The 24,565-nt window shown below is 34.2% G+C and overlaps 3 protein-coding genes across 3 annotated transcripts; 1 reads left to right on the top strand and 2 right to left on the bottom strand.

Annotated features, from left to right (window-relative positions):
- On the bottom strand, positions 1 to 1,858 carry LOC123673152 (ER membrane protein complex subunit 8). The gene is made up of 3 exons (XM_045607600.1): positions 1,551 to 1,858; positions 1,353 to 1,499; positions 1 to 1,273 (listed from the first exon to the last, which is right to left on the bottom strand). Exons 1-3 carry the CDS (start codon positions 1,752 to 1,754, stop codon positions 1,025 to 1,027), a joined length of 600 nt encoding a protein of 199 aa, XP_045463556.1. The 5' UTR covers positions 1,755 to 1,858; the 3' UTR covers positions 1 to 1,024.
- Positions 1,859 to 9,060: 7,202 nt separating this feature from the next.
- LOC123672094 (serine/threonine-protein kinase RIO1-like) lies at positions 9,061 to 14,592 on the bottom strand. Its single transcript, XM_045606079.1, has 2 exons — positions 13,090 to 14,592; positions 9,061 to 9,542 (listed from the first exon to the last, which is right to left on the bottom strand). Exons 1-2 carry the CDS (start codon positions 14,149 to 14,151, stop codon positions 9,150 to 9,152), a joined length of 1,455 nt encoding a protein of 484 aa, XP_045462035.1. The 5' UTR covers positions 14,152 to 14,592; the 3' UTR covers positions 9,061 to 9,149.
- A 1,049-nt stretch (positions 14,593 to 15,641) lies between these two features.
- LOC123672093 (general transcription and DNA repair factor IIH helicase subunit XPB) lies at positions 15,642 to 24,148 on the top strand. Its single transcript, XM_045606078.1, has 4 exons — positions 15,642 to 16,451; positions 16,665 to 18,164; positions 21,441 to 21,636; positions 24,015 to 24,148. Exons 1-3 carry the CDS (start codon positions 15,801 to 15,803, stop codon positions 21,627 to 21,629), a joined length of 2,340 nt encoding a protein of 779 aa, XP_045462034.1. The 5' UTR covers positions 15,642 to 15,800; the 3' UTR covers positions 21,630 to 21,636; positions 24,015 to 24,148.
- Positions 24,149 to 24,565: the final 417 nt, after the last annotated feature.

Raw genomic sequence — 24,565 nt, 5'->3', positions numbered from 1 at the left:
TATTGAAAAAAATTTATTTTAGGACATTCGTATATTGGAACATTTCTTAAAAATAATCTGACAAACCACTCCAATAAATGTTGCATCTTCAACCATTCTTGTAAATAACCGAAAGAATTATAAAGATATCCTATGGTACAGAGGGTTATCAGGGGCTTATTGCACCTAACTACTTTAGTTCTTCCTTGACTTCTGAATGTTTTTCATTCAAATAGTTCATTTGAAAAGTGCAAAGTATCGTTTGGTGCAAGAAACCTCAGACTGGATTATTTTTTTTGCTGTGAAAGTGACAAAGGTGAATTTTTGAATGATTCACTTTATTTATGTACTTTAGATGCACACTTAATTTCAATGGAATTGCTAGATAAATTCAACAATTTAATCCTCATTAAATTTAGCATGAATATTTATTAAACTATTTTGCAACTGATTTCTAAGTTTCAGTTCGATCAAATGTTTATTTTTTCAATCATAAAGAAAAAGATGTGAAAATTTTAGGAAAAATTAAAAATTTTATCCTTGAAGGTAAGGGAGAATTATAAAAATTGCAAGACATAAATTTTATTTTGGTTGAAATCATATATTCTCCAAATTTGAAAATTCAATATTGTCTCATCCATTTATTGTGAAACATGAATTGCATTCATAAAAAACACATAAATTAATTTTATCATTCAGATATTCCCAAATATTTTAGATTTGCTACTTATACTAAAAATATATTTGATGAACTAACAAATAATCCTCTCTATGCTTCTGAATGTTTCAGCTAATATCACTCTAGCTACCTTTTTAATGATCATATTGAATTTCTGAAGGTTTACTAAAGATCAATATAAAGTCATTAAAAGACAGCAAAGTGTAGCAAATATACATTAAAAATTATTTCAATTATGAATAACTTGATAAAGCACAAAATTGATTGATGAAATAATAGTTGACCAGATCATCTGCTAACTCATATAATGCACAAGAATATATATTAATCACCTTATTCTTCTTTACAATCTTTATTTTTATTGAATTATAAATGTCCTTCAATTTCTTTATTCAATGCAAGATTCAACCAGTCCAATTTTATATCATCAAGATGATTATCAAAGTCATTTAAAATTGTGTATTTTTCTTCGTAAATTAGTTGATTACAAATATCAAGGGTTTTTTCTGGTTTTAAAGATACTCTATTTGTATCACATGGTCTATAAGCTCCATCACTGAACTGAGCTACTTTCAATGCTAATTTCCAGTTGGTTCCAACTTTGGTATTATCCACCTGTATAATAAATTATAATAAATTTTGAACTCTCACAGTAATTGAAGAAAACGATGAATTGAAAATATGATGTACTCACAACAACTAGACAAGGGTGATTGAAGTTTGAAGTTATTTTATCTGATATTTTACCCTCCGCTTTCTCAAAAGAGTTTTCTCTTAAATTTTCATGAGCAGTATAGTACCCAGAAATACAGAAGCCATTTTTAGAAGCAAGTTCATCAATCTAAAATGAATCAGATTATTAAAATTCATCGTATTCGATTCCATTTTTTACTTGTGCTAGAGCAACTTCTGCCATTGGTGTTAAATTAAGACCTATATGGAAAAGGGGTATTGCATCTTCAAAAGTTATTTCTTTTGTTTTGGATGATGCTATTTTAGAAAGTAGAATTCCATTTACGGCACAATGTGGATATTTTGAAGCATGTAAAATTATTTTACAATAAGCTTGTGCTTTAAACGTGATACTATCAGACATTATTAGGAACTATTTTATTTTTCTATATTGACAACTCTCTAAAAACTATAATGCCATTTATCAAATATAAATAATGATTAATGATGATTAATGACAGATCGTATTCTATGATTAAAGTACAAGGTACAGTTCATAGATAATACAAAAGTAGGAGTAGAGCATAGACAAGTAGACAAAGGGAGGAAAAGACTAAGATGAATATAATTCTATGCATCTCAGAAAATACTTCCCCTGTAAAGTTAGCAGAGACACTTTCTCAAAAATCAATGAAACCTATTCCAGAATTTGTCAAGAATTTGTCGCGTCCTTAGTTTTTTTTTCTAGAGGGTGGCTCTACTAACTTAAAATTAAAATAGCAGTTCCACACAGAATCATTAACGAATGCCCTCAAAAGGCTATGAGAATTTGTCGAATTCTATCTGAAACTTAGAACATTAATAGAGGAACGGAAATCGCCTTGTAACTGATGCATTTGGTCTGATGCCAACATTCGTCACTCCTTGTCTGACGGGACACTACAGCAGTAGCGTAACATAATTTGATTAATTTTGAATTTATCAATTCATACTCAAAAATAGTTTACAATGAGATTTATTCATAAAAATTCTTTCGTGTTTCAGAAGGGTCAATGTTTTTCTCAGTTTAATGATTTCGCTATTGTGAAGTTATGAAAAAAGGATTCCTGATTGAGCATTCAACAATCAAATCAGAACTCTCCACGCCTATGGCTCGCACACACAATCTGCTAGCTCGATTGTGATTGGTGAAGGAATGGAAAGTAAACATTGTGCTCGATCCCGAATACAAGAGAGATGGAAATTTAGTGTCACCAATCACAATCGAGCTAGCCGATTGTGTGTGCGAGCCATCGAGATAGAATAGAGAAGGAGTCGACATCACGTGACTTAAAGCGGTACCAGTACGCCATTTTGGATATAGATCTCAGTTAACTTTTGACCAATAACATTTCATAGTAGTGAACAGATCCGTATTCACAAGTTTTGCCTATCTGCATATCCATCTTCACCATTCTCTTAATATATTAAAATTTATATGTCAGGATATGTTGTATATTATTTGAAACAGAAACTTGTTTGTGAACAATGCTTGGACTGTTTAAAAAGTGATGAACACGGTTTTTTTTTGTATTTCTTCGTGAAAGTTTACTTAATCCGACCCTGATCTTTCCCCATTCTAGTAATAGAATTAGCCCTGCCTAGTGGACACATTTCTTCTACCACGATAACTGCTCATAGCGCCTTCTTCTATTCTATCTTGATGGTGCGAGCCATAGGCGTGGAGAATCCTGATTTGATTGTTGAATGTTTTATCAGGAATAGGAGTGCACGCGCACTTCTATATTTTACCTAAGCTCTTAGTTCTTAGTTAAAAAAAAGGTCAACTTTCTAGTGCTAGTGTTAGTTCTTAAATAAAGTGCATAAACGCCCTCATTGATTTGTTAGCGTTCAATTCTTAGTTCTTAGGTTTAGTCTTGGTCCTTAGGAACTTTGCATAAACCCACCATTACTAACCAAGGTGATATACGGACCATACCATAGAAATATAATTTAATATTTGTTAGAGTTCACCCTGTGTAACTCATTATATTTCTATACCAATAAACCACAGTCACAGTCAACTCTACAGTAATAACACTCTCGATAAAATGAACTAAAATTTTGTTCCAATCGAGAACTTGGTTGCGCACAAAACTGAAGGAGGCTCTCTCTGCGCCTTAGATTTGCCATCTTATTTGGCGGCGACTGTACTACCAGGTCCAATAATTTTGATTATGACGTGTGTCAGTTCAGTTCAATGAATTGTATTATATTCAAGTTCTATGGTTCTATGTCCCCATTCGCCATTTTTAGGCTCAATTTGAACGAATTGTCGCTACTGTGTTTAAGATGAACATCTCGAAGACCAAGATAATGAGTACCATCGAGGAAGACATCTATTTGCATTCTACAAAGGTGGAGAATGTAACAGAATATATTTATCTTGGACATGCAATAAGATTGGGTAGAGAGAATAAGACAGCGGAGCTGAGCAGGCGAATAAGACTGACATGGATAGCTTTTGGAAAACTGAAATATATATTCAAGAACAGCAACATCCCCATAAACCTGAGAAAAAGAGTTTTTGATGCCTGTATACTGCCAGTGGCGACATATGGCCTTGAAACAATGGCACTCACAAAAAAAGTCTACAACTAAATTGAGGGTAATGCAGAGAGCTATGGAACGCGCGATGCTCGGGTTGAGTTTGAGAGATAAGCTGCGAAACGAAGAAATACGACAAAGAACAAAAGTCGTAGATATAATACAGCGCGTGGCAGATCTGAAATGACAATGGGTGGGACACGTGGCTCGTCAAGATCCTAACAGGTGGACGAATAAGCTAACACACTGGTGACCAAGACAGACAAAACGCAGTGTAGGAAGACCGCAACGGAGATGAATAGACGACATTAAGGCTCGAGCGGGGAATGGATGGCATCGGGTGGCACAGAACAGATCGGAGTGGAGTCATTTGAAGGAGGCCTACGTTCAGGAGTGGATGAAGAATGGCTGAGGAGGCTAATTAATAGCGTATTCGACTGGCTGCACCAGAGCGAATTAATTCGAATTTTTGTAGAGGTAAATGACAGAATCAGCTCGAATTAATTCGAACTAGTGCAGCCAGTCGAATACGCTTCAAGTCACTATAGTCATAATTTGTTAATAGCCTACATAGGCGCTATTAACAAATTATGACTATAGTGACTTGAAGCGTATTCGACTGGCTGCACTAGTTCGAATTAATTCGAGCTGATTCTGTCATTTACCTCTACAAAAATTCGAATTAATTCGCTCTGGTGCAGCCAGTCGAATACGCTATTAATTAAACATCTTCTTCTTCTTCCTCAGCCATTCTTCATCCACTCCTGAACGTAGGCCTCCTTCAAATGACTCCACTCCGATCTGTTCTGTGCCACCCGATGCCATCCATTCCCCGCTCGAGCCTTAATGTCGTCTATTCATCTCCGTTGCGGTCTTCCTACACTGCGTTTTGTCTGTCTTGGTCACCAGTGTGTTAGCTTATTCGTCCACCTGTTAGGATCTTGACGAGCCACGTGTCCCACCCATTGTCATTTCAGATCTGCCACGCGCTGTATTATATCTACGACTTTTGTTCTTTGTCGTATTTCTTCGTTTCGCAGCTTATCTCTCAAACTCAACCCGAGCATCGCGCGTTCCATAGCTCTCTGCATTACCCTCAATTTAGTTGTAGACTTTTTTTGTGAGTGCCATTGTTTCAAGGCCACCTACATTTGACTTAACGAAGCTTAACTAATATTCTCAAAATTGGCAAAACAAAATCTAATTAGTGCATTCACCAGGTTTTTAGACATATTAGGTGCAACAAATAACGATTACCACAGAGTTGTAACTATTTTCTGTTTGTTTCTCTATGGTAAAGGTTAATTTTCAATCAATTCGTAACTAGTCTATGGTCGTACATTCACAGAAAACGATTATATGGATATTATTTTTAAAATTTGATCATTTAAATTATAAGCCACAATATAGAAATATATTTCCATCATATGTGAATGAGTAAATTACAGACTCGTCTTATATACTTTTAAATTGATATATCAATTTGATTCCTCAATTTTAGTAGATCAGAAAAAAAATAGTTCCAATATACGCCTAAGATTAGTATTCTGTGATTATTATTTTGAAAATTGTATTTTCAAACATTGTTATGTGAATGTATAATTGTTTTGTTTGAAGTGATCACTCGATAATAATTCATACTTAAACTAAAAAAACATCAGTGCATTACATCATGCCTATTCTAATAAGAACGTAAGAGATGAACAATTTATATAATCTTAAATTAACATGATGATTCATTGCAACGATTATTGCAATCAAGAATAATATTGGTAAATTTTATGCCACCTATCTACTAAATATTTGAAAAATTATTACGAATATTCTGATGAATTACACAATAATTTGCCTAAGTTTCACTGATTCTTGTATAGGGTTTAATAATGCCTTAATATATAGTAGACCTAAATTAAATCTCATATTCAGTTCACTGAATATTTAAATACTGAAAAATAAACCTTTATTAAAAAAATCCAATATTGACGAAATATAAATTTGCTGCAGAAGGTTACAACTTCAAATTGGGTCATCTATATCAGAATATCTCAACCCTGAATAGTTCTTACAAATGATAGCAATGTTTAGCCTTACAATTTGTAATTAGGTCAAACCAACTCTGTATCCTGGACCTTCAGTTACCTACAGTGTATGATTTTGATTGAGACGAGTGGAACTAATCTGGGCAAGTCAAAATATATTATTTTTTAATAAAGGATAATCACAATATCAACGACTGTCTGAATGAATGGAGTTAATATCAGTTTATCACCTTCAATTCAATATTTGGGTGCACAAATTGATTTTCAACTAAATTTCAATCTGCAAAAAAAAAAACCATTCCGGAGGTAAATACTTTGCCGGACACACAATAAAACTAGACATCAAAATGCAAAGTACCTCAAAAATTTATAAAAGCATAGGCAATGTGCCTCTTGAAATGTTTTTTTTTGCAGATTGAAATTTAGTTTAATATCAATTTGTGCAACCAAATATTTCATTGGAGTTGATAAACTGATGTTAACTCCATAAATGCAGACAGTTGATGATTGTTATACAAATTGAATAATAATCTTATCAAAAATGATTTACTGTTGGAAAAATCTGGTGAGTTGCAACAACACAATACCAAAAATAGGGATAAATTCCATCTCAAGAAAGTGAATTCTGAACTGAGCAGAAGATCTGTTTATTCAAGTATGAAGGAATGCAACAACTTAACAATATCTTCGAGACTGTGTAATAGTTATTTGAAATTTGTTAAATGTATTGAATCTTATAGTCTACGGGAACAACTAAGTTGATTTGTAGATTTAATGTAATAATAAATAAATTTTTTGTTCAAAAATAATAAGTATGACTTGCCCAGATTAAGTTTTATTCGTCACAATCAAAACCAACACAAATTTTCTCTATATTCTATACTTGAGGTTTAGTTGGCTTCCTGGCGAACCTCTCATTTGATTTTAATTTTTTATTTTAATTGTAGATTGATTTCTCAGTTACAATGACATATCAAATTGAGCATATACAGGTGGAATAATGGGACGAAGTTTATTTCGCAAAATTCATAACACCCTCTGTAAAGTGCAACAGCTACAGTGGCTGTTGTCAACCGGCATCACATTGAACCCTAATATTTTCTGAATATTATGTATCTTTAACCATGACATAATCTCTTTGTTTTTACTGGAGACACTTACATTGTTTTGAGAAAAAGCCTAGGAAAAAGTGTTAGCTTACAGAATAAACCATATTATTATTATATTATTTGTTTTGTTTGATGCATCCACTTCAAAGAAATGTATCTCCATTAAAAAAAATAAAATATGCTAAACTTACCTTTCAATGTTATTCAACACTTTCATCTGATGCTTTCACTTCAAAGAAATGTATTTCCATTAAAAACAAAGATTATGTCGTGATTAAAAAACAAAATGTTCAAAAAGATCAGGGTTCAGTGTGATTTGAGTTGACAATAGCTGCCGTAGCTGGTCCACTCCATAGGGTGTTACAAATTTCTGGAAATAAGCTTCGCCACATTTTTTACCCCATTATTATTATTCATATTTTATGATGAAATTCAATTTTGAATGAAAATTTTTGAACTTTTGAACTGAGAAATCAATCTTCAAAAATCAAATGAACAGTTTGAGAAGACAGCTTTGATATTGGGGACAGTTTTTTCATGTGAGTAAATATTTTTTTCTTTCACCTTAATATGGCTTGGCTGTTAATCATGCCAGATTGGGTATATCAAGGCATTGCTCATCTGCTAGTCAGGAATCTACACACTATTCTTGTGGTTCACAGAACCATTTATGCGCTTCCTTTTTGTCAAATACAAGTTGTTTTGTATTTTCCACCAGATGTGCTTGAACAAGGCCACTGGTCATATATTTATATTCCATTTGATTTTTTTCAAGTTGAATAAAAAAATCTCGAAGGGGAAATATCTTACGAATAAATGTTTCGAATAAAAGGTTGATGGTTTTGGTGGGAAAGGGTGTTTTCAGTTATTCTACTCATAAGAGGAACAGAATTCGATATCCAGCTACTCACTTCAAAGCCCGCAATCATCATAGTTTTTAACTCAATTTTTTTTCATCATCAGCCGAGTCTGGATAATTATCCACATAGAATTTTTCAATTTCACCATCTGAAAAATTTTTCTCATCATAATTTTTTACAAATTGTACGCAGGCTGGAGAACATATTGCTCTGAATGTCATTACTATGCATGGCTCTCTATAATTCTCCAAAGTTTTTTCATAAAATGCATTTTGAATTCCTATTTTCTTCACTTATCCATACTTGGTGAAAAATTTTCTTCACGTCACCACAAAAGTCAATCTCTTTTGACGAAATTTCAACAAAATAACTCCCAGAGAATTCAGTCCAGTCAACATTAGACCATTCAGACTAATACCATTGGATTTTACCTGTTTTCAATTTTTTTTTATATAGTACTATTCATAATTTTCAACACCTTTTCGTCCCCAATATTTTCAGATTCAGAACAGACTTGTTATGTCTTATAGTGAATCAAGTTTCATAATAATATATTGAAGTAAATATGTACCTGAAAATATCAGAAAACAAACTTCAATCCACATGAAACAACTGCTGAAGCAAAGATCAGAATAATGATGCTTAGGTGGCAAAGCTTGAATTTCAGCAGATAGATACAAAAAATAATAAATATTCTTCTCACTGTAAATGTGACAATTAGGAAATTCCATTCAAATTCAATCGGGAATCACTCAAATATATATTCGAAATAATTTAGTAAAATAGTGCATTTGAAAATATATCACAAGCTGAAGACTTAGTCATTAGCATGTTGGGACACGTAAAAATTGCTTATACTCCCTATACATATTATAATTACTCCATGATAGAGACAAATATTTTAAACATATGGTGGATTTATATTTATAAATACATTAGAGCCAAATTTTGATTTTGAAATTCTTTGGGTTTGAATTTGCTCATGCTTATAGGTTTATTTATTTTATTCCAAGAAATTTTTATTTTTTCTTCAATTATTACCCCTGAGAATGAGGAGCTGCACAAGTTGTGTCATTATTTCATGTATACACTTGATTATCCCACAGTAAAATGATTAGTGATAACAGGAAAAAAAGTTGAAATAGAAGATTTATATATTTTTCACAACATTATTCTACAATTATATACAAATAAATGTATTTACAATCAATGAAATAGAATCAAATCATTTTTTACCTCCTTTTACAATTCTCTTCTTTTCATGTTTCTTAATTTTAGTTTTACGTTTCTCTGCTTTTTCTTCTTTTGCTGCTTTTTTTCTAGCTTTCTTTTCTTCTAAAGTTTCATGTTTTGGTCTGGAACAATCCACAAAAGGTTTCTTATTTACCACTGATTCTTCTTCTTCTGAGGATAGGGAACTTTCATCGTCCGATTTATCATTTCCCAATATTTCTGGATGTATTGCAACTCCACTAAGATCTGATTTTAAACCAACCAGAGTTTTATAAACTAAATTGCTGGTTTCACCTGATTTGATATTATTTATATCTCTTTCATAGTTTTCAACTTCAGTGAGGCGCTTAGGAATATACTCTTCTTTGAATACCTCTTCTTCAATCTATGAAAATATGTTAAAGTTATTATTCATATCCAACAATAGTTTCAGAATATAGTTGGAAAAACAAAAAATTCTAAAAAATTAACCGAAAACATAAATTTCTATAAAAAATTTGTTATCTCTCATCCTACTTGAAGGCTACTATAATTTATGCTTTTTGATTATTATTATTTGAACTGGGGTCGTTTTGCTTCGGTGAGCCTTCCGGGAACTGCGACCATGCAGATCTTTTGTTCACTACCCTACTCATTCATAGAAACCCAGGGAGGTCGTCAACGACGTTAATAAAATTGACAACCTCCCTAGGGGCCTTGGCCATTACCTCTCTGGTATCCAGGACCGGCTTGCCCATGTGAATGGTTCTTAGGCCAGCCAGCTCTGGACACTTGCATATCAAGTGTTCAGAAGTTTCTACTTCCGATCCACAGAGCCTGCAAATCTCGTCTGCTGACTTACCCATACGGTACAAATGATGTTTGTACCGACAGTGCCCCGTCAGCAGTCCCACCATCACCCGAAGCTCCGCTCGTGACAGCTTCAGGAGTTTTCTGGTGTAAGTAGGTGAAATCTTCACGAATTTCTTTGCCTGAGCAAGTCTAGGAGTGTTAGTCCAGTGGATTGTCCTACTGTTCAACTCCCATAGCTGGACCGCAGCTTTGTATTGGTCTTTTCCTATCCCACAGAAAGGCTCAGGTCCAGCAGGTCTTAGCCTAGATGCACTTTTTGCAAGCTCGTCCGCTCTCTCATTTCCTTCAACACCACAGTGCCCTGGTACCCATAGTAGAGTCACCTTGTTTCCTCTGGCCAGTTGCTTTATGGTGTTACGGCACTCCCAAGTCAGCAGAGACCCCTGACAACACGATTCCAGGGATCTCAGCGTGGCTTGGCTGTCCGTGGTGATGTAGATATGCGCCCCTTTGAGGTTCATTTTGAGACACTCCTGGGCGCATACATAAACAGCCATTATCTCGGCTTGTAGAATCAAGGGGTCACTTCCCAGGGCTTTAGAGATCCTCAGTCTAGGTCCATATATCCCAATGCCGGTGCCCTTCTCTGTTTTTGATCCATCTGTAAACCATATGGATGACTTTTTGTCTAGACGATTTATGAAACTTATTGCACTATGACGGTCATTTATAACCGTTTCAAAGGGCGTTTCAAAATCGTAGGTGGTTGGCATAATATCTGATGGTTTTGCGAGGAGGTTTGAATCTAGTTGATTCAGTATCCTCATATGTCCAACCCAGTTCCCAGGAAGGAGCTTTCCATTATGGGAAATCCTTATTGCTTCGAGCAGGCTACATTTCCTTACATGTAGGTGTAAGGGAGGGAGGCAAGTCTAGTATGACCTCCAGCGCTGCCGTAGGAGCTGTGCGCATAGCTCCTGTGACACCAATGCACGCCAGCCTTTGCATTTTCTGCAACCTGATGCGTGTGGTGACCTCCTCGGTTTTTGTCCACCATGCTAGAGATGCATAGGTGACAATAGGGCGTACCACCGCTGTGTATAACCACAGTACCATTTTCGGTTTCACTCCCCATGTCTTTCCAAAGAGTCTTTTGCATGCCCACATAGCCGCCGTGGCTCTGGAAAGAGTCTTATCTATATGTTTCCCCCAGTTCAGTTTACTGTCCAGGGTAACACCTAGATATTTACACTCACTAGAGAAGTGCAGAGTCTGACCATTTAAGACCAGAGCTCTGAGGTCGAGATTCCTTCTTCTAGTGAACGGGATTATTGATGTTTTCGAGGGGTTGACAGTAAGCCCCTCTTCCCCGCACCAATTTTCAATAGTTTTGAGAGCAAGTTGCATTCGGCTACTTATTGGGCCCACATGCTTGCCTCTAACCGTCACCACTATGTCGTCGGCGTAAGCCTGGACGTTAAATCCGCCTGTTGTAAGCCTCTCCTTTTGATAATTTATTTAGAAAATCTAGATGCTCTGCTATGACACGAGGGACCTGTTGTTTTCTTTTTGACGTCAATCTCTTGGCCAACTGTATAAAATTTATGAAATTGCAATTTCTGTTTCAAATATATTAAGAATAGGAATACTTGAGGTATTAGGTAATTATTGGTATAAATGCAATAAAAAATTTCATGAATGGCATAAATCTCAGATATCAGAGTGATTTCAGCTCAGAGTAAAAACTTGTTCCTGGTGACTAAGTAATTAAATGTCCACCAAGTCATGAAAAGCGGAGTTCATTACTTAGCGCGACGTATTCAGGAATTCTCGACTATAATTGACGACATCTCAACGCATTGAAGTTCATACGAGGATTTTTATTTGAATAAACATCCGATTTTTGAAATGCTCGGTTATTGAGTATCCAAACTTGACAATTAATGATTTTCAACCATCGCTTCCATCAAATTTTTTCACACCAAACAGAATCTTTTAGCACATTCATAAATAGAATTTTGAACTCATATCTATGTGCCATTCAATATTCCCAAGTGGAATGTCACCCTGCTTGAAAGGATGATAATAATAATAATAATAATAATTTATTCGTGCTAAAAATACATAATTTTACACATGTCCAAACAGTAATGAGAAAAAAGAAAAAAAATTAATTTAGATATTCTTCAGTGCTATATACCGCGGCATTTGCTAGATGTTTCTTGACTGTCTTCTTGAATTTGTGCAGTGGTAACTGTCTGATTCCCATTGGAAGCCTATTGAACAGCTTAATGGCTATATATTCAGGTCTTTTCTGGCTTTTTGTCAATCTGCAATGGGCGGCCACCAAGTCACTTCTACCCCGTGTAAGGTGATCATGGATGTCTCCGTGACAAAGAAAATTCTTTTCGTTTTTCTTAACATGAGTTAAGCTGCTCAGTATAAAGACCGAAGGAAATGTAAGCACCTCGAGTTTACGAAAAGTTTCTCTACAATCATCACGGTAGCCCAGTCCTGCGATTATCCTGACTGCTTTGCGTTGTAGGGCAAATACCCTGCTTGATGTTGCTGCTTCACCCCATGCCATAATCCCATATGACATCACAGAATGGAACAAAGCATGATATGCAGTCAGTAACGTCTTGATCGAGACACACTCTGAGAGATTTCTCAACAGAAACACGGTACTTCGCAGCTTGCCACACACCTCTTCAATGTGGCAATCCCATTTAAGCTTCTGATCCAGCTGAATTCCAAGGAATTTCACCGAGTCTGGATTCGGTCTTCCATTCAGAGATCTCAATGCAAACCAAATCTCCTGTGTTTTATTGGTATTAAGCAGAAGTTTGTTTGCACTGAACCAATCACGTGCTCTAAGTTCTGCCTTGTCAGCTGATTCCTCGACCGCCTCCATAGTTTTACCAGAGACATTGAAAGTCGTATCATCAGCAAAAAGGGTGTAATTGGCAATGGTTGATCAAATTGATCAAACTCACACAAATTTGGAATCGCAAGATTACTTTCTTTTCTTAAATATTATTCAAGAAAAGAAATTAATATTTTTATTATAATTTTAATTATTTCCTCAAACAATAATGAATGATAATATTTGATTACATAATTAAAAAATTATTGGTTACCTGTTCATCTACTGTGAGTTCAGTATTTGCTGCTTTTTCTGATAAGGCAAGCAAACATTCCTCTATATTCTTTTCTGTTATGGTGATATCTGTTATGAAGTTAAACATATCTTTCAAATTCATTGTAGCAACACCTTTTCTTCTGAAGAACTCCATAATATTGGTACAATCTTTCCTTAAGAATGCAAGTGCTGATGGATGGTCATGTTCTACACTCTGTGATACATCTATAATATAAGCTTCTCCTTGAAAATATAATAAATTGAACTCTGACAAATCTGCATGCACTAATTTACATTTATTATACATTTTCCACATCATAATTATAATATCTCTGTATAATTCTCTTGCTTTTGACTGGGTAAGTTCTACATCCTTCAGTTTCGGAGCAGGCCAGCCATTTTGGCCAATGAAAGACATGAGTAGAACATGCGACTTCAATAGAATTGGTTCAGGAACTCGTAAGCCATTAGTGTGCAGTCTTGTCAAATTTCTCATTTCTTTCTCTGCCCAGGTTCTAACCATTTTTCTAGGATTACTTTTACAGTAACCATGCCTGAATCGGAATTCTCCAGAAACATATTTGTCCCTATCTTTGAAGGTTAGAATAGAAGTTTTATAAATTTTAATAGCATATTCCTTAGAATCAGTACATGCAAAATAAACATTAGCTTCTTTACCAGTTGAAATGCAACCATTAACTTCAGATATAATTTTTCTTTCCAAAAGCTTATACACAACTATTCTTGTTCTTGGATCCATAACTTGCTCAGCAGTTGCTCTATCTTTTTTATCTTTTGTTCGGAATCGATCATTATACAATTTCTTACCGTTTTCCTTCAATATATTGCAGGAATTATTGTCCAGTTCACCATAGTTGTAGTTCTCACAATTAATTTTATTAGAAAATTTTGAAAACAATTTATCAGTAAGTTGATGCGACCGAACTTTGCTTGTTCCAGACGAACCAGTCTCTTCATAATATTCTATAGTGTCATCTTCAGAAAAATTGTCTTCGTCGATTTTTAGGTCCTCCAACGAAGGTAAATTTTGGTTGGACATTATAACTCAATACCAGCTAACTATTACTGTATGTTAACACAAATCTTCACAACTAAATCACACTGGATCAAATTTGATTGATTTGAATTTTGAATGTGATTTTATATACCGAAAAGTAGGGTTATATTCAGGAAGCATAGAATAGTAATACCGACCAAACCATTGAAATATTAATTCTATGGACCAAAGCTAATGCTATTTGTCCCAATGTAAAAATATATTTCATCCTTCTCTATCCTATTGAATATCGGATAGCGTTGTCCTTGTTTTAAGACTCGTGTAGAGGCACTGCCTGCACTTACTGCGTTCGGGCCGTTCGGTAAATCCGCACCGGTGCAGAGCGAGCGGTGTAAGGTGTGAACGGTTGATAGATCTCGTGACAGTGCAAGAAGAGCGTGCGTGTTTTGCCGAACGATGACGGAGCTGATATCGAAGAATGTATAAATGTGTTTTATGAAAAGAAAAAGGACAATTTCGTTGATTGAAATTATTGGAGACGGTCAGACTAGATTTAATGTGTGCATCTTGAAAGGAGATAATTCTGAAGATATTATTGATGGACCACTTATCGTATTGAAGAAGTTGGCAAATTTTTAGACATTGAAAATATTATGATGAATCAGAGAAACAATTAGAATAGTGGACTGGACTTAAAACAGTAGAAACCTTAATTCACACAGTGAGAAGTATAGATGAGAAAGAAAGGGTGATCGCAAACATACATTAGTGGATAAGCCGTGCAAGAAGAATAAAAGGAATTTTATAATGTATTCTTTGAACATGGATGAAAGATTTATTCGCTGAGATACACTAATGTACCTTGTAAAATAAACTTCTTTATTAATTATAATATTAATTTCCTAATTGCCTTCAACATAAACAAACATAAGAAAAAAAACCCAAATATTGTATTAAAAGATTTTGCATAAAAACGTTGGGTTCAATTTGAAATTTGACCCCCGCACTCCCACAAGGGAGGGTTAAATGGACGAGGTTCTGGCATAAGTGGACTTTCCCCTTAAAACCATTATTCGAAACACTTTTCCGTAAGATGTTTCTTTCTCGAGATTTTTGGCTCATTTAACTTAAAAAAGTCTCCCAATATAAATTCAGAATTGATAATTTTTAAATTATCAGGAAAAAAACTAAAAGGGCCATATTTAAGGAATCTCAGGTAGGATTTCGCTCATTAGCGACGGCATTCGAGAATTCTAGGTTTTCCATTCAAGAGTTATTGTGTACGAACTTCTGGCAGGCCAGACAGAATATAATTTTACCACAGATTCATAATCAGTAATCCCTATCGTTTTAGACCAATTCGGATATTACACTCATCGTGACTAAATGAGAACAGTAGATCAAAACATAACAATATTAGGGTTAAATAGCCACAACTGAGCTTATTTACTCATTTGAGGGTGATTTAGCCGCTAGGGAAGATTAGATTTGCCTAAATGGGGAAACCACAGAACACAATGTATAAAACCAATAATTTGTTCTCTATGTCCATAAAATGACAATTTCATTTAACCTCTGATTCGAAGAAAACAATAAAACTGAAGTGATTCATGAATGATGTTTCATTGTGATTTTTTTATTTGTTGTAATTAAAAAAATATATATCTCGAAAAAATATATTCATTGATAATATGGGGCCTCCTAAGAAAAGTAATAGGAATGAAAAATCCAAAAAACGTAAAAGGGAGGAAGATGACCTCTGGGCTTACGAAGAAGACGATACTAATGATGCTGGAGAGGAAGCTGCTGTACCCAATGCCGCAGCTAGGGATGCAGAAAAAAATGATCAGAATATAGATGAAGATGAATTTGGAGCCAAAGATTATCGATCCCAAATGATTCTAAAATCAGATAATTCCTCTCGTCCACTTTGGGTTGCTCCAAACGGACATATATTTCTTGAATCTTTCTCACCTGTGTACAAACATGCACATGATTTCTTGATTGCAATATCAGAACCAGTTTGTCGTCCAGAACATATTCATGAATACAAACTTACAGCTTACTCGCTGTATGCAGCAGTAAGTGTTGGGCTTCAAACTAATGATATTATAGAATACTTAAAGAGATTAAGTAAAACAAGTATTCCTGAAGGAATCATTGAATTCATTAAACTATGTACTCTTTCATATGGTAAAGTGAAATTGGTGTTGAAACATAATAAATATTTTGTTGAGAGTCCTCATCCAGAAGTGCTCCAAAAATTACTGAAGGATCCTGTTATTCAGGAATGCAGGTTGAGGAAAAATATTGAAAATGAGGAAGACGATTTAATTACACAGGTAAACTATAAGTATTCTCTGAATGTTGATTGATTATTGAATAGTAATTGCATAAAAAGTGCAAGTAAATTTGGTTTAATCAGGTTCATTTACTCTTCTAATGAAGTGTTTAAAATGGGATATTTTATTGTAATGTTGTTTGAAATGAATAAAGCTGCAGTATATTTCAAAAAACATTTTTTTACTAAGTGTTAAAGGACATACATTTTCCAGATTCAAGAAAAAAAGAATGTGCCAAACTTTGGTACAAAGTCAGGTGCTTCTGAACAAACCTCAGAGGAAGGTACAGTTGTTCCAGAGGATATCACCAATTTTTATGATAAAATGGATAATGAAGAAGATGAGGAGGAAAATACTTTGCAAACAGTTTCTTTTGAAGTTAATCAAGAGAAAATTGAAGTTATTCAAAAAAGATGTATAGAATTGGAACATCCCCTTTTAGCAGAATATGATTTCAGAAATGATACTGTTAATCCTGATATCAAAGTAGACTTGAGACCATCTGCAGTATTGAGACCTTACCAGGAAAAAAGTTTAAGAAAAATGTTTGGAAATGGAAGAGCACGATCAGGGGTTATTGTGTTACCTTGTGGAGCAGGTAAATCACTAGTGGGAGTTACTGCATGTTGTACTGTTCGTAAACGTGCATTGGTTTTATGTAATTCAGGAGTCTCAGTAGAACAGTGGAAACAACAATTCAAAATGTGGTCAACAGCAGATGATAGTATGATTTGTCGTTTCACATCTGAAGCTAAGGATAAACCAATGGGTTGTAGCATATTGGTTACAACTTATTCAATGATTACACATACGCAAAGAAGATCTTGGGAAGCTGAACAAACAATGAAATGGTTGCAGGAGCAAGAATGGGGCATTATGGTTTTAGATGAAGTGCACACTATTCCAGCAAAAATGTTTAGGAGAGTTTTAACAATTGTACAATCGCATTGTAAACTTGGTCTTACTGCTACATTGCTTCGTGAAGATGATAAAATAGCTGATTTGAATTTTTTAATTGGACCAAAACTTTATGAAGCAAATTGGTTAGAACTTCAAAAACGTGGCTTCATCGCCAGAGTACAGTGTGCTGAAGTTTGGTGTCCTATGACACAGGAGTTTTACAGGGAATATCTTATGTGCAAAACAAGTAAACGAATGTTATTATATGTTATGAACCCCAACAAATTTCGAGCAACCCAATATCTTATTCGTTATCATGAAAGAAGGGGTGATAAAACTATAGTATTTTCTGATAATGTTTTTGCGTTGAAACATTATGCTATCAAAATGAATAAACCATACATTTATGGTCCAACATCCCAAGGTGAAAGAATACAAATATTACAAAATTTTAAATTCAATCCAAAAGTGAATACGATTTTTGTGAGTAAGGTAGCTGACACATCTTTTGATTTACCGGAAGCTAATGTGCTGATTCAGATTTCATCACATGGTGGTTCTAGGAGGCAAGAGGCTCAGAGATTGGGTAGAATATTGAGAGCCAAGAAAGGTGCGATCGCAGAAGAATACAATGCATTTTTTTATACTCTTGTGTCACAAGATACAATGGAAATGGCTTATTCAAGAAAAAGGCAAAGATTTTTAGTGAATCAAGGATATAGTTATAAAGTAATCACCAAGTTATCAGGTATGGAGGAAGAGCAAGATATGATGTATAAAACAAGGGAAGAGCAGGGACAACTATTACAACAGGTAATTATACTTCTTATTGATAATGATGAGGTCATTGCTTCTCCAGAATATTCCCCTCATATATATTCGGAATTCTTCGAAATTCTTATCCTGTTCTCAAGAACTTTTCAAATATAAACTTTAATTTAGGTCTTTGGTTCCATGTCAGATCTAGATTATTTTGTACTTACATATCTGATTTCAGCACTCATCACTGTATCTTAGATAGAACTGTTTTTGATAACATTTATATTTTGCAATACTTGTCGGATATCAATTTCGTTTTTAAGATATCTATAAAATTAGACACTTTGATTTTGATATCATCATTCATAGAGAAAGTAATGAATAACAAAAATGAATTTATTTTGGAAAAAATAAACACCATATCACACTTGGCCTTGGGGTGTTGCCGCATATATCGAAAAGTACTAGCAACTTTGATATTTCAAATAGAACACTCTGTAAGGAAGAACACACTGTACATTATTGATTTTTTCGGTCTCCTGTAGCCTCTTGATTATTTAGTATTAACTTTCTTATCCACATCTTTAGCGGTTTCCAAGTAATTCATTGATACACTTGTGTTTTTGTGCAAAACATAATTTCAATTAAACATTTATCACTTCGGTCCTTGTTATCCTAGAAAGCTACAATTTTGGGTATGATTACCAATATCCCGGGTATTATTTATACTTCTCTTATGATACTGAATTGTTCAAAATCACAGGCTTCAACGAGATATATTGAAATGATAAAAAGTTTGTTTTTTCAAATGGAATGACCTGCATATCATATGTATTGGAAGAGAATGCCATTTCCTTCCAGACGATTTCACATGTTCCTATACCTAAATTGTAAGGTTTCCTAATTAAAATAATGGCGATATTGAGATACATTTGTTTTAGATATCCAAGAAATGTCATAGACCTTTTAAATTATGATGATTTGACAATTAGTACTGATTGTAACCAGCGTTCATTAAAATTCGTGGTCAAGAGTGCTGTGGAGAAATTAGTGTTGATTATCTGTGATTACAAGTAGCGCTTAGCTTGTACCATATTTAGTTCCCAGATTTGAAGTATGTAAACAAATGTAAGTGATATGGTACAAGCTAAGCGCTACTTGTTATCACAGAAAATCAATTTTAATTTCTACACTGCAATCTTGGCCACGAATTTTAATGAACAATATTGTGGAAGTTATCAAGGAATATTCAATTTATAGTCGATTCAAATGGAAATCAATAATTACACGAATTAATTTTTGAAGAAATTGTTCATTCTTCACGGCCAATGCATATAATTTTTCTCTTGTTCATTGGTTCTAAGTCAGGATACACATCTTATTGAAAAGTTTCTATGTTCTTACCACAATTTAATTGTATAGGTCGTGAAGAATTGACTATTTCATCAAAACTTGTGTATATCATTTATTACTTTCCATTTGAATCGTTTTTCCATGAACTATTCGCTAGAAAATTCAACAATGTTTTATAAGGGATGTCAATAGTCAATTTATCATAATTTACAAGGTCTATTTGGCATTAGAATGAAAAATTGCTCTTACAATTAAAGTATAGGAAGATATATCATCTAAAACGAAATTTCATTTTCTTTTGATACATCTTATGATATGCAGTTCATTCCATTTAAAAACCTTTTTACCATTTTAGTATGTCTCGTTGAAAACTGTGATTTTGAAAAACCCAGTATCATTAGCGACGTATTTTATTACGCATAAATGATACACGGGATATTGGTAATCCATATCGAAAATTTCAGCTTTCTGGGATTTCAACATAGAAGTGATGAATGTTTAGTTGAAGATAGTTTTTTTTAAAAAAAAAAAGAAGTAAATCAATCAATTACTTGAAAATCGTTAAAGATACGGACAAGGAAGTTAATACATAAATAGTCAAGAGGCTACGGCTAATCGAAAAAAAGTATAATATACAGGATGTTCTATTTGAAATATCGAAGTTGTTAGTAGTTTTTGATGTAAGTGCAACACCGCACCGCTGAAAATATTTTATATCGATAGAGCACTTGTTCCTTCCCAAGAAACCAAATTCTCATTAAAATCGTAAGTAAATACGGGGTTGTTATAAATGATCGTAAATCCATAGTGGGTTTTGAAATATTTTCAATTTACTCATCGCGGGTTTGGAACTAGGAAGTTCAGAAAATGAAAATAAGTTTATTGCAGTGCTATTTTGTGGTTTTCTACACTGACTTCCGACCCTATCACATTTCAACACACGTCATAATATAATATAATTTTTCGGCAACCGTCCGGGAAGTGCTCAGTTCCTGGACACTTTTTCTCTGAGAAAGTAGCATTTCCCGGCCTAGTCCGGAAAGTACGTACTTCCCGGACTAGGCCGGAAAAGAATCATAGAATCCATAACAACCGAGATAACGGCTGACAGTTCATATGAAATTAGTTGTCAAAAATTTGCATGTTTTTTGATCGCAATCGTAATAAAATATGGAAAGCAGCAGCGATAGTGTTATTTTACATGGTTTCCGAAAAAATATTGTACGCAACACGCCCGAAAATGGTTTTTTTGGACTCACAGACTTCCAGGACTCGCTTACGCTCGTCCTGGAATTTTGTCTATTCGTCCAAAAAAACCCTATTTTCCGGACTTGTTACGTAAATTACTATTCTCTATTTCAGTATCGTAATGTGTTCATTACAGTTCTAAAAACAATGATGTAATGAGCTCATTACAGCATCGTTTTCAGTTATATTTGTCGTTTTGTTGTTGTTTATACTGACTTCCAATCCTATCAAATTTCAACAAACGTCAATAATTGTCAATATAATATAAGTAATAAGTTGGATATAGTGGAATGATTTGCATAATTATTCGCCATTTATCTTAATTCTGGTGATGTTTAATCGATTTCGTCAGATCTAATTCACGAATTTAATGCGTAATTTTAAGTTATTTTAAAATTCGAAAAGTACGATTCATATTCAAATTCCGTAATCTGTAAATTTTCGTAACAGTCACACCAACTGCCAAGATACAATACAAAAGTCACACCTGAATTTTTCATTGAATTTCGACATAATTTCACGAAACTTGACTGAAATAGAGAAAATATCGTCTAATACTCGTTGCAGAAGGCAATTCCACACTCATGCGTTCGAAAACGCTCTTTTGTCGCTTAGAATAAACTATTTCGAGACTACTGCGTGTTACAATAATTTTTTAATGACTTTATATTGTATTCAAACAGAGTATGAAAGAGTAAATTTTCCAAAATATATTAAAATTTTTTTCAGGTACTTGCAGCCAGTGATATTGATTGTGAAGATGAAAAAATGCCAGGAGAAGGAGGTAGAAACTTAGCTTCTGGAAGTAGAAAAGTTGGCCATATGGGTTCAATGTCTGGTGCAGATGATGCCGTATACTATGAATACAAAAAATCGTCAGGGAATAAGCATCCTCTGTTTAAAAAATTCAGATACTGAATTTTTGGTGATTAGTTTTGTATGGTTACCTATTAGTAATTAATAAAAAACAATATTTTTTCGTTTTCATTAGTATTTCTTTATGGTGTATGTTATGACAATTTCCCAATTTCCTAAGGTTGATCAACTATGGTTCCATATGAAACTATTGCAGATATCCTAAAAGTTTATAGCACATCCAGAAATTATGATTGAATAGAGAGTAATCCTATCGATTGATAGAAATATATCAACTTCTAATTAGAAAACTTTCTATTTTGGAAATTACATGCTCTTATAATATTTGTGGATATTTTTGCTTGAAATTTTTGGAGCTGAATAACAACATAATATTGAAGTTTTGGAAGAAATCAGACAAGGATGGATTGATATCTTGCTTTATTCCGATCAATTAAATGTGAATAAAATCCGTCATTATCAGTTTGATTCTCAGCATTAAATCCCTGAAATTTGTACCGATGTTTTCTGTGAATGCAAATCAAAAACTGAATTAAGAATTTCCAACCTAGAGAGGAATTTGGCATCAATCTTAAGTAAGCATTCTCAAGTTTTGAAATTGAATATAATCTCTTATGAATGTATATTGATATAGAATACATTTTAAATGTAATCTATAGATAACTATACAGGGTGTTTCATTTCATACTGGACAAACCTATATAGTCATGTAGATGACACCTGGAGAATCATTTTTGCCTTTTGACATATACCTCGTTTTCGAAGCATAAGCGAGATACAGGGTGTGCAACGTCATTTCTGACCAATATTCTATTGAGTGTGGTCAGTAATGTATAACCTTTGAAGTTACCCTTTTGAACCGTGAAAAAAAAATTCGAAATAGCGGAAAATCTGTAGACGTGTAAAAAAAAAAAGTTTGTTCGGTTTTGAAAAAATTTTCTCACATAAATTATTAGAAAAATGAGCTGATTCAGAAAATGAAGTTCAATTTGACAACCGAGGGCAAAAAATTTCAAACGTTGCAGGTTTTCCGCCATTTAGAATTCTTTCCAAGGTTCTTTACCTTTTCTGAATTGAGCACTCAAAAATACTCTGATTTGACCAAAAATCATAACATCAAAGGTTATACATAACTGACCACACTCAGTAGAATATTGGTCAGAAAGGACGTTGCACACCCTGTATCTCGCTTATGCTTCGAAAACGAGGTATATGTCATAAGTTAAATAGTTTATTGGGCTATTTCCATCATCTGTGCGGTTGGATGTTTCGGACGTTTCGGCAAGCATTCGCCTGCTAGTGGTGGTCCTGAGAAAGACTGGACTTTAAGCACCATACTTTTTTCGAGTTCGTATGAGGGTATCGGGGGATATTATGGAAGCTTCCATGATATCAAAGGAAGAAAGATCAAAACGGAGGAAACTAAAAGAAGCACCCTTCATGGATATCACACCGAATCCCATAAGCATGCCGTCTCTGGAGATCAAGGAAGTCTGGGCACCAATCATAAGATCTAATCTGAGGAAATTGAACCCTTCCAGGTTGGTAGCATCTCGACACCACCAAATTAGAAAGGAGTCGGAATTCGGACGGACAACTGCGCACCCCGAAAATTCGGCTAGCGCGCATCCCAACTGCGCATACCGGAAGTGAGGTGTGACTTATATTAAGCTTAATGCATATAGATTACCACCTGCTTCTGTAGACTACTGGTGAGAGTGAAGGGATTGCAATCTATACGACTAAAGTTCAAAACCCGATACCCTCATACGAACTCGAATAAAGTATGGTGCGTACAAGTCCAGACAGACCAAGTTCGGCAAACGGTTCTTCTCGGAACCAAACAATCGGTTCTTCTCAGGACCACCACTCTGAAGACGGCAGGAGAATGTTTGCCGAAACGTCGGAAACATCTAACCGCACAGATGATGAAAATAGCCCAATAAACTATCTACAAATAGTCCACCATCAATATCTAGACAACAAATATATCAAAAGGCAAAAATGATTCTCCCGGTATCATTTACATGACTGTATAGGTTTGTCCGGTATAAAATGAAACACCCTGCATATATGGAAATATTACATTATACAAGGTGTCTCAAAAGGAAGTTTATAATTTGTTAAGCTTACTGGGTGAACGCAATGATGCGGAGGGGCGCGGGGAATATGTCAATTGTCAGCCTGGTCTTGGGAATTTAGTTACTATGGAGCGATTCTCGGGAGGGGATCGCGCATTTTGCGTACGCGAATTTTACAGAAATGTTAATTTTGCCGTGCCGACTACGATTCACTACCCCAAAACTTATGTTCTCTGAAATATTAATGACGCAGATGAAAAGACTTGTGTAAACGATATATGTACCTTTATGTAGATTTTTTTAATCAATTCATAAAAAAGTTGAAGTCTCGTTTTTTTGTTTTCAGAACTTCCAAGGATGAAAATAACAATTGGTCCATTTTGGAATTGCAAGGTGATATCAAATCTCATTCAGAAGCTAATTTGGAAAATCAATTTATAGGGGACTTACATTTTACAAAATCAGGAATTCCAATTCTCATAATTGGCCATCATTTGCTTTATGGTAAAGAAGTACCACTTGAAAAGCCCTTTGTTGTGTTGGAGAAGAAGCCAAACAATCAAAATACTGAATATATAGTCAAAACTATAATAAAAAAACGTATTATATTCAAAACTAGGCCTAAACCAATTGTTAAGTGATTCAAAATAATAATTTTGAATAGATCAGTTGTCTATACATTTAATATCGATTACCATGTGAAGGTGTAGGGTACATAATAGCAAAATACAATATAGTTTTGAAGATTTGTTTATTTATTGAAATTAATTAATTATTCTTCTCAAATATATGAGAAGTGTAACGAAGTTCATCTTTAGTTTCAATCAGAGAATAATGAAATACGACCAAAAAAATTGGTTCATATTAATTTCAATAGATTTAATACCCTTTTACGCC

Source organism: Harmonia axyridis, chromosome 2, assembly GCF_914767665.1.
Source record: "Harmonia axyridis chromosome 2, icHarAxyr1.1, whole genome shotgun sequence".
NCBI classification, from domain to species: Eukaryota; Metazoa; Arthropoda; class Insecta; order Coleoptera; family Coccinellidae; genus Harmonia; species Harmonia axyridis.
Note: the sequence above shows the minus strand (reverse complement) of the source record. Positions and strands in the feature narration are given on the sequence as shown.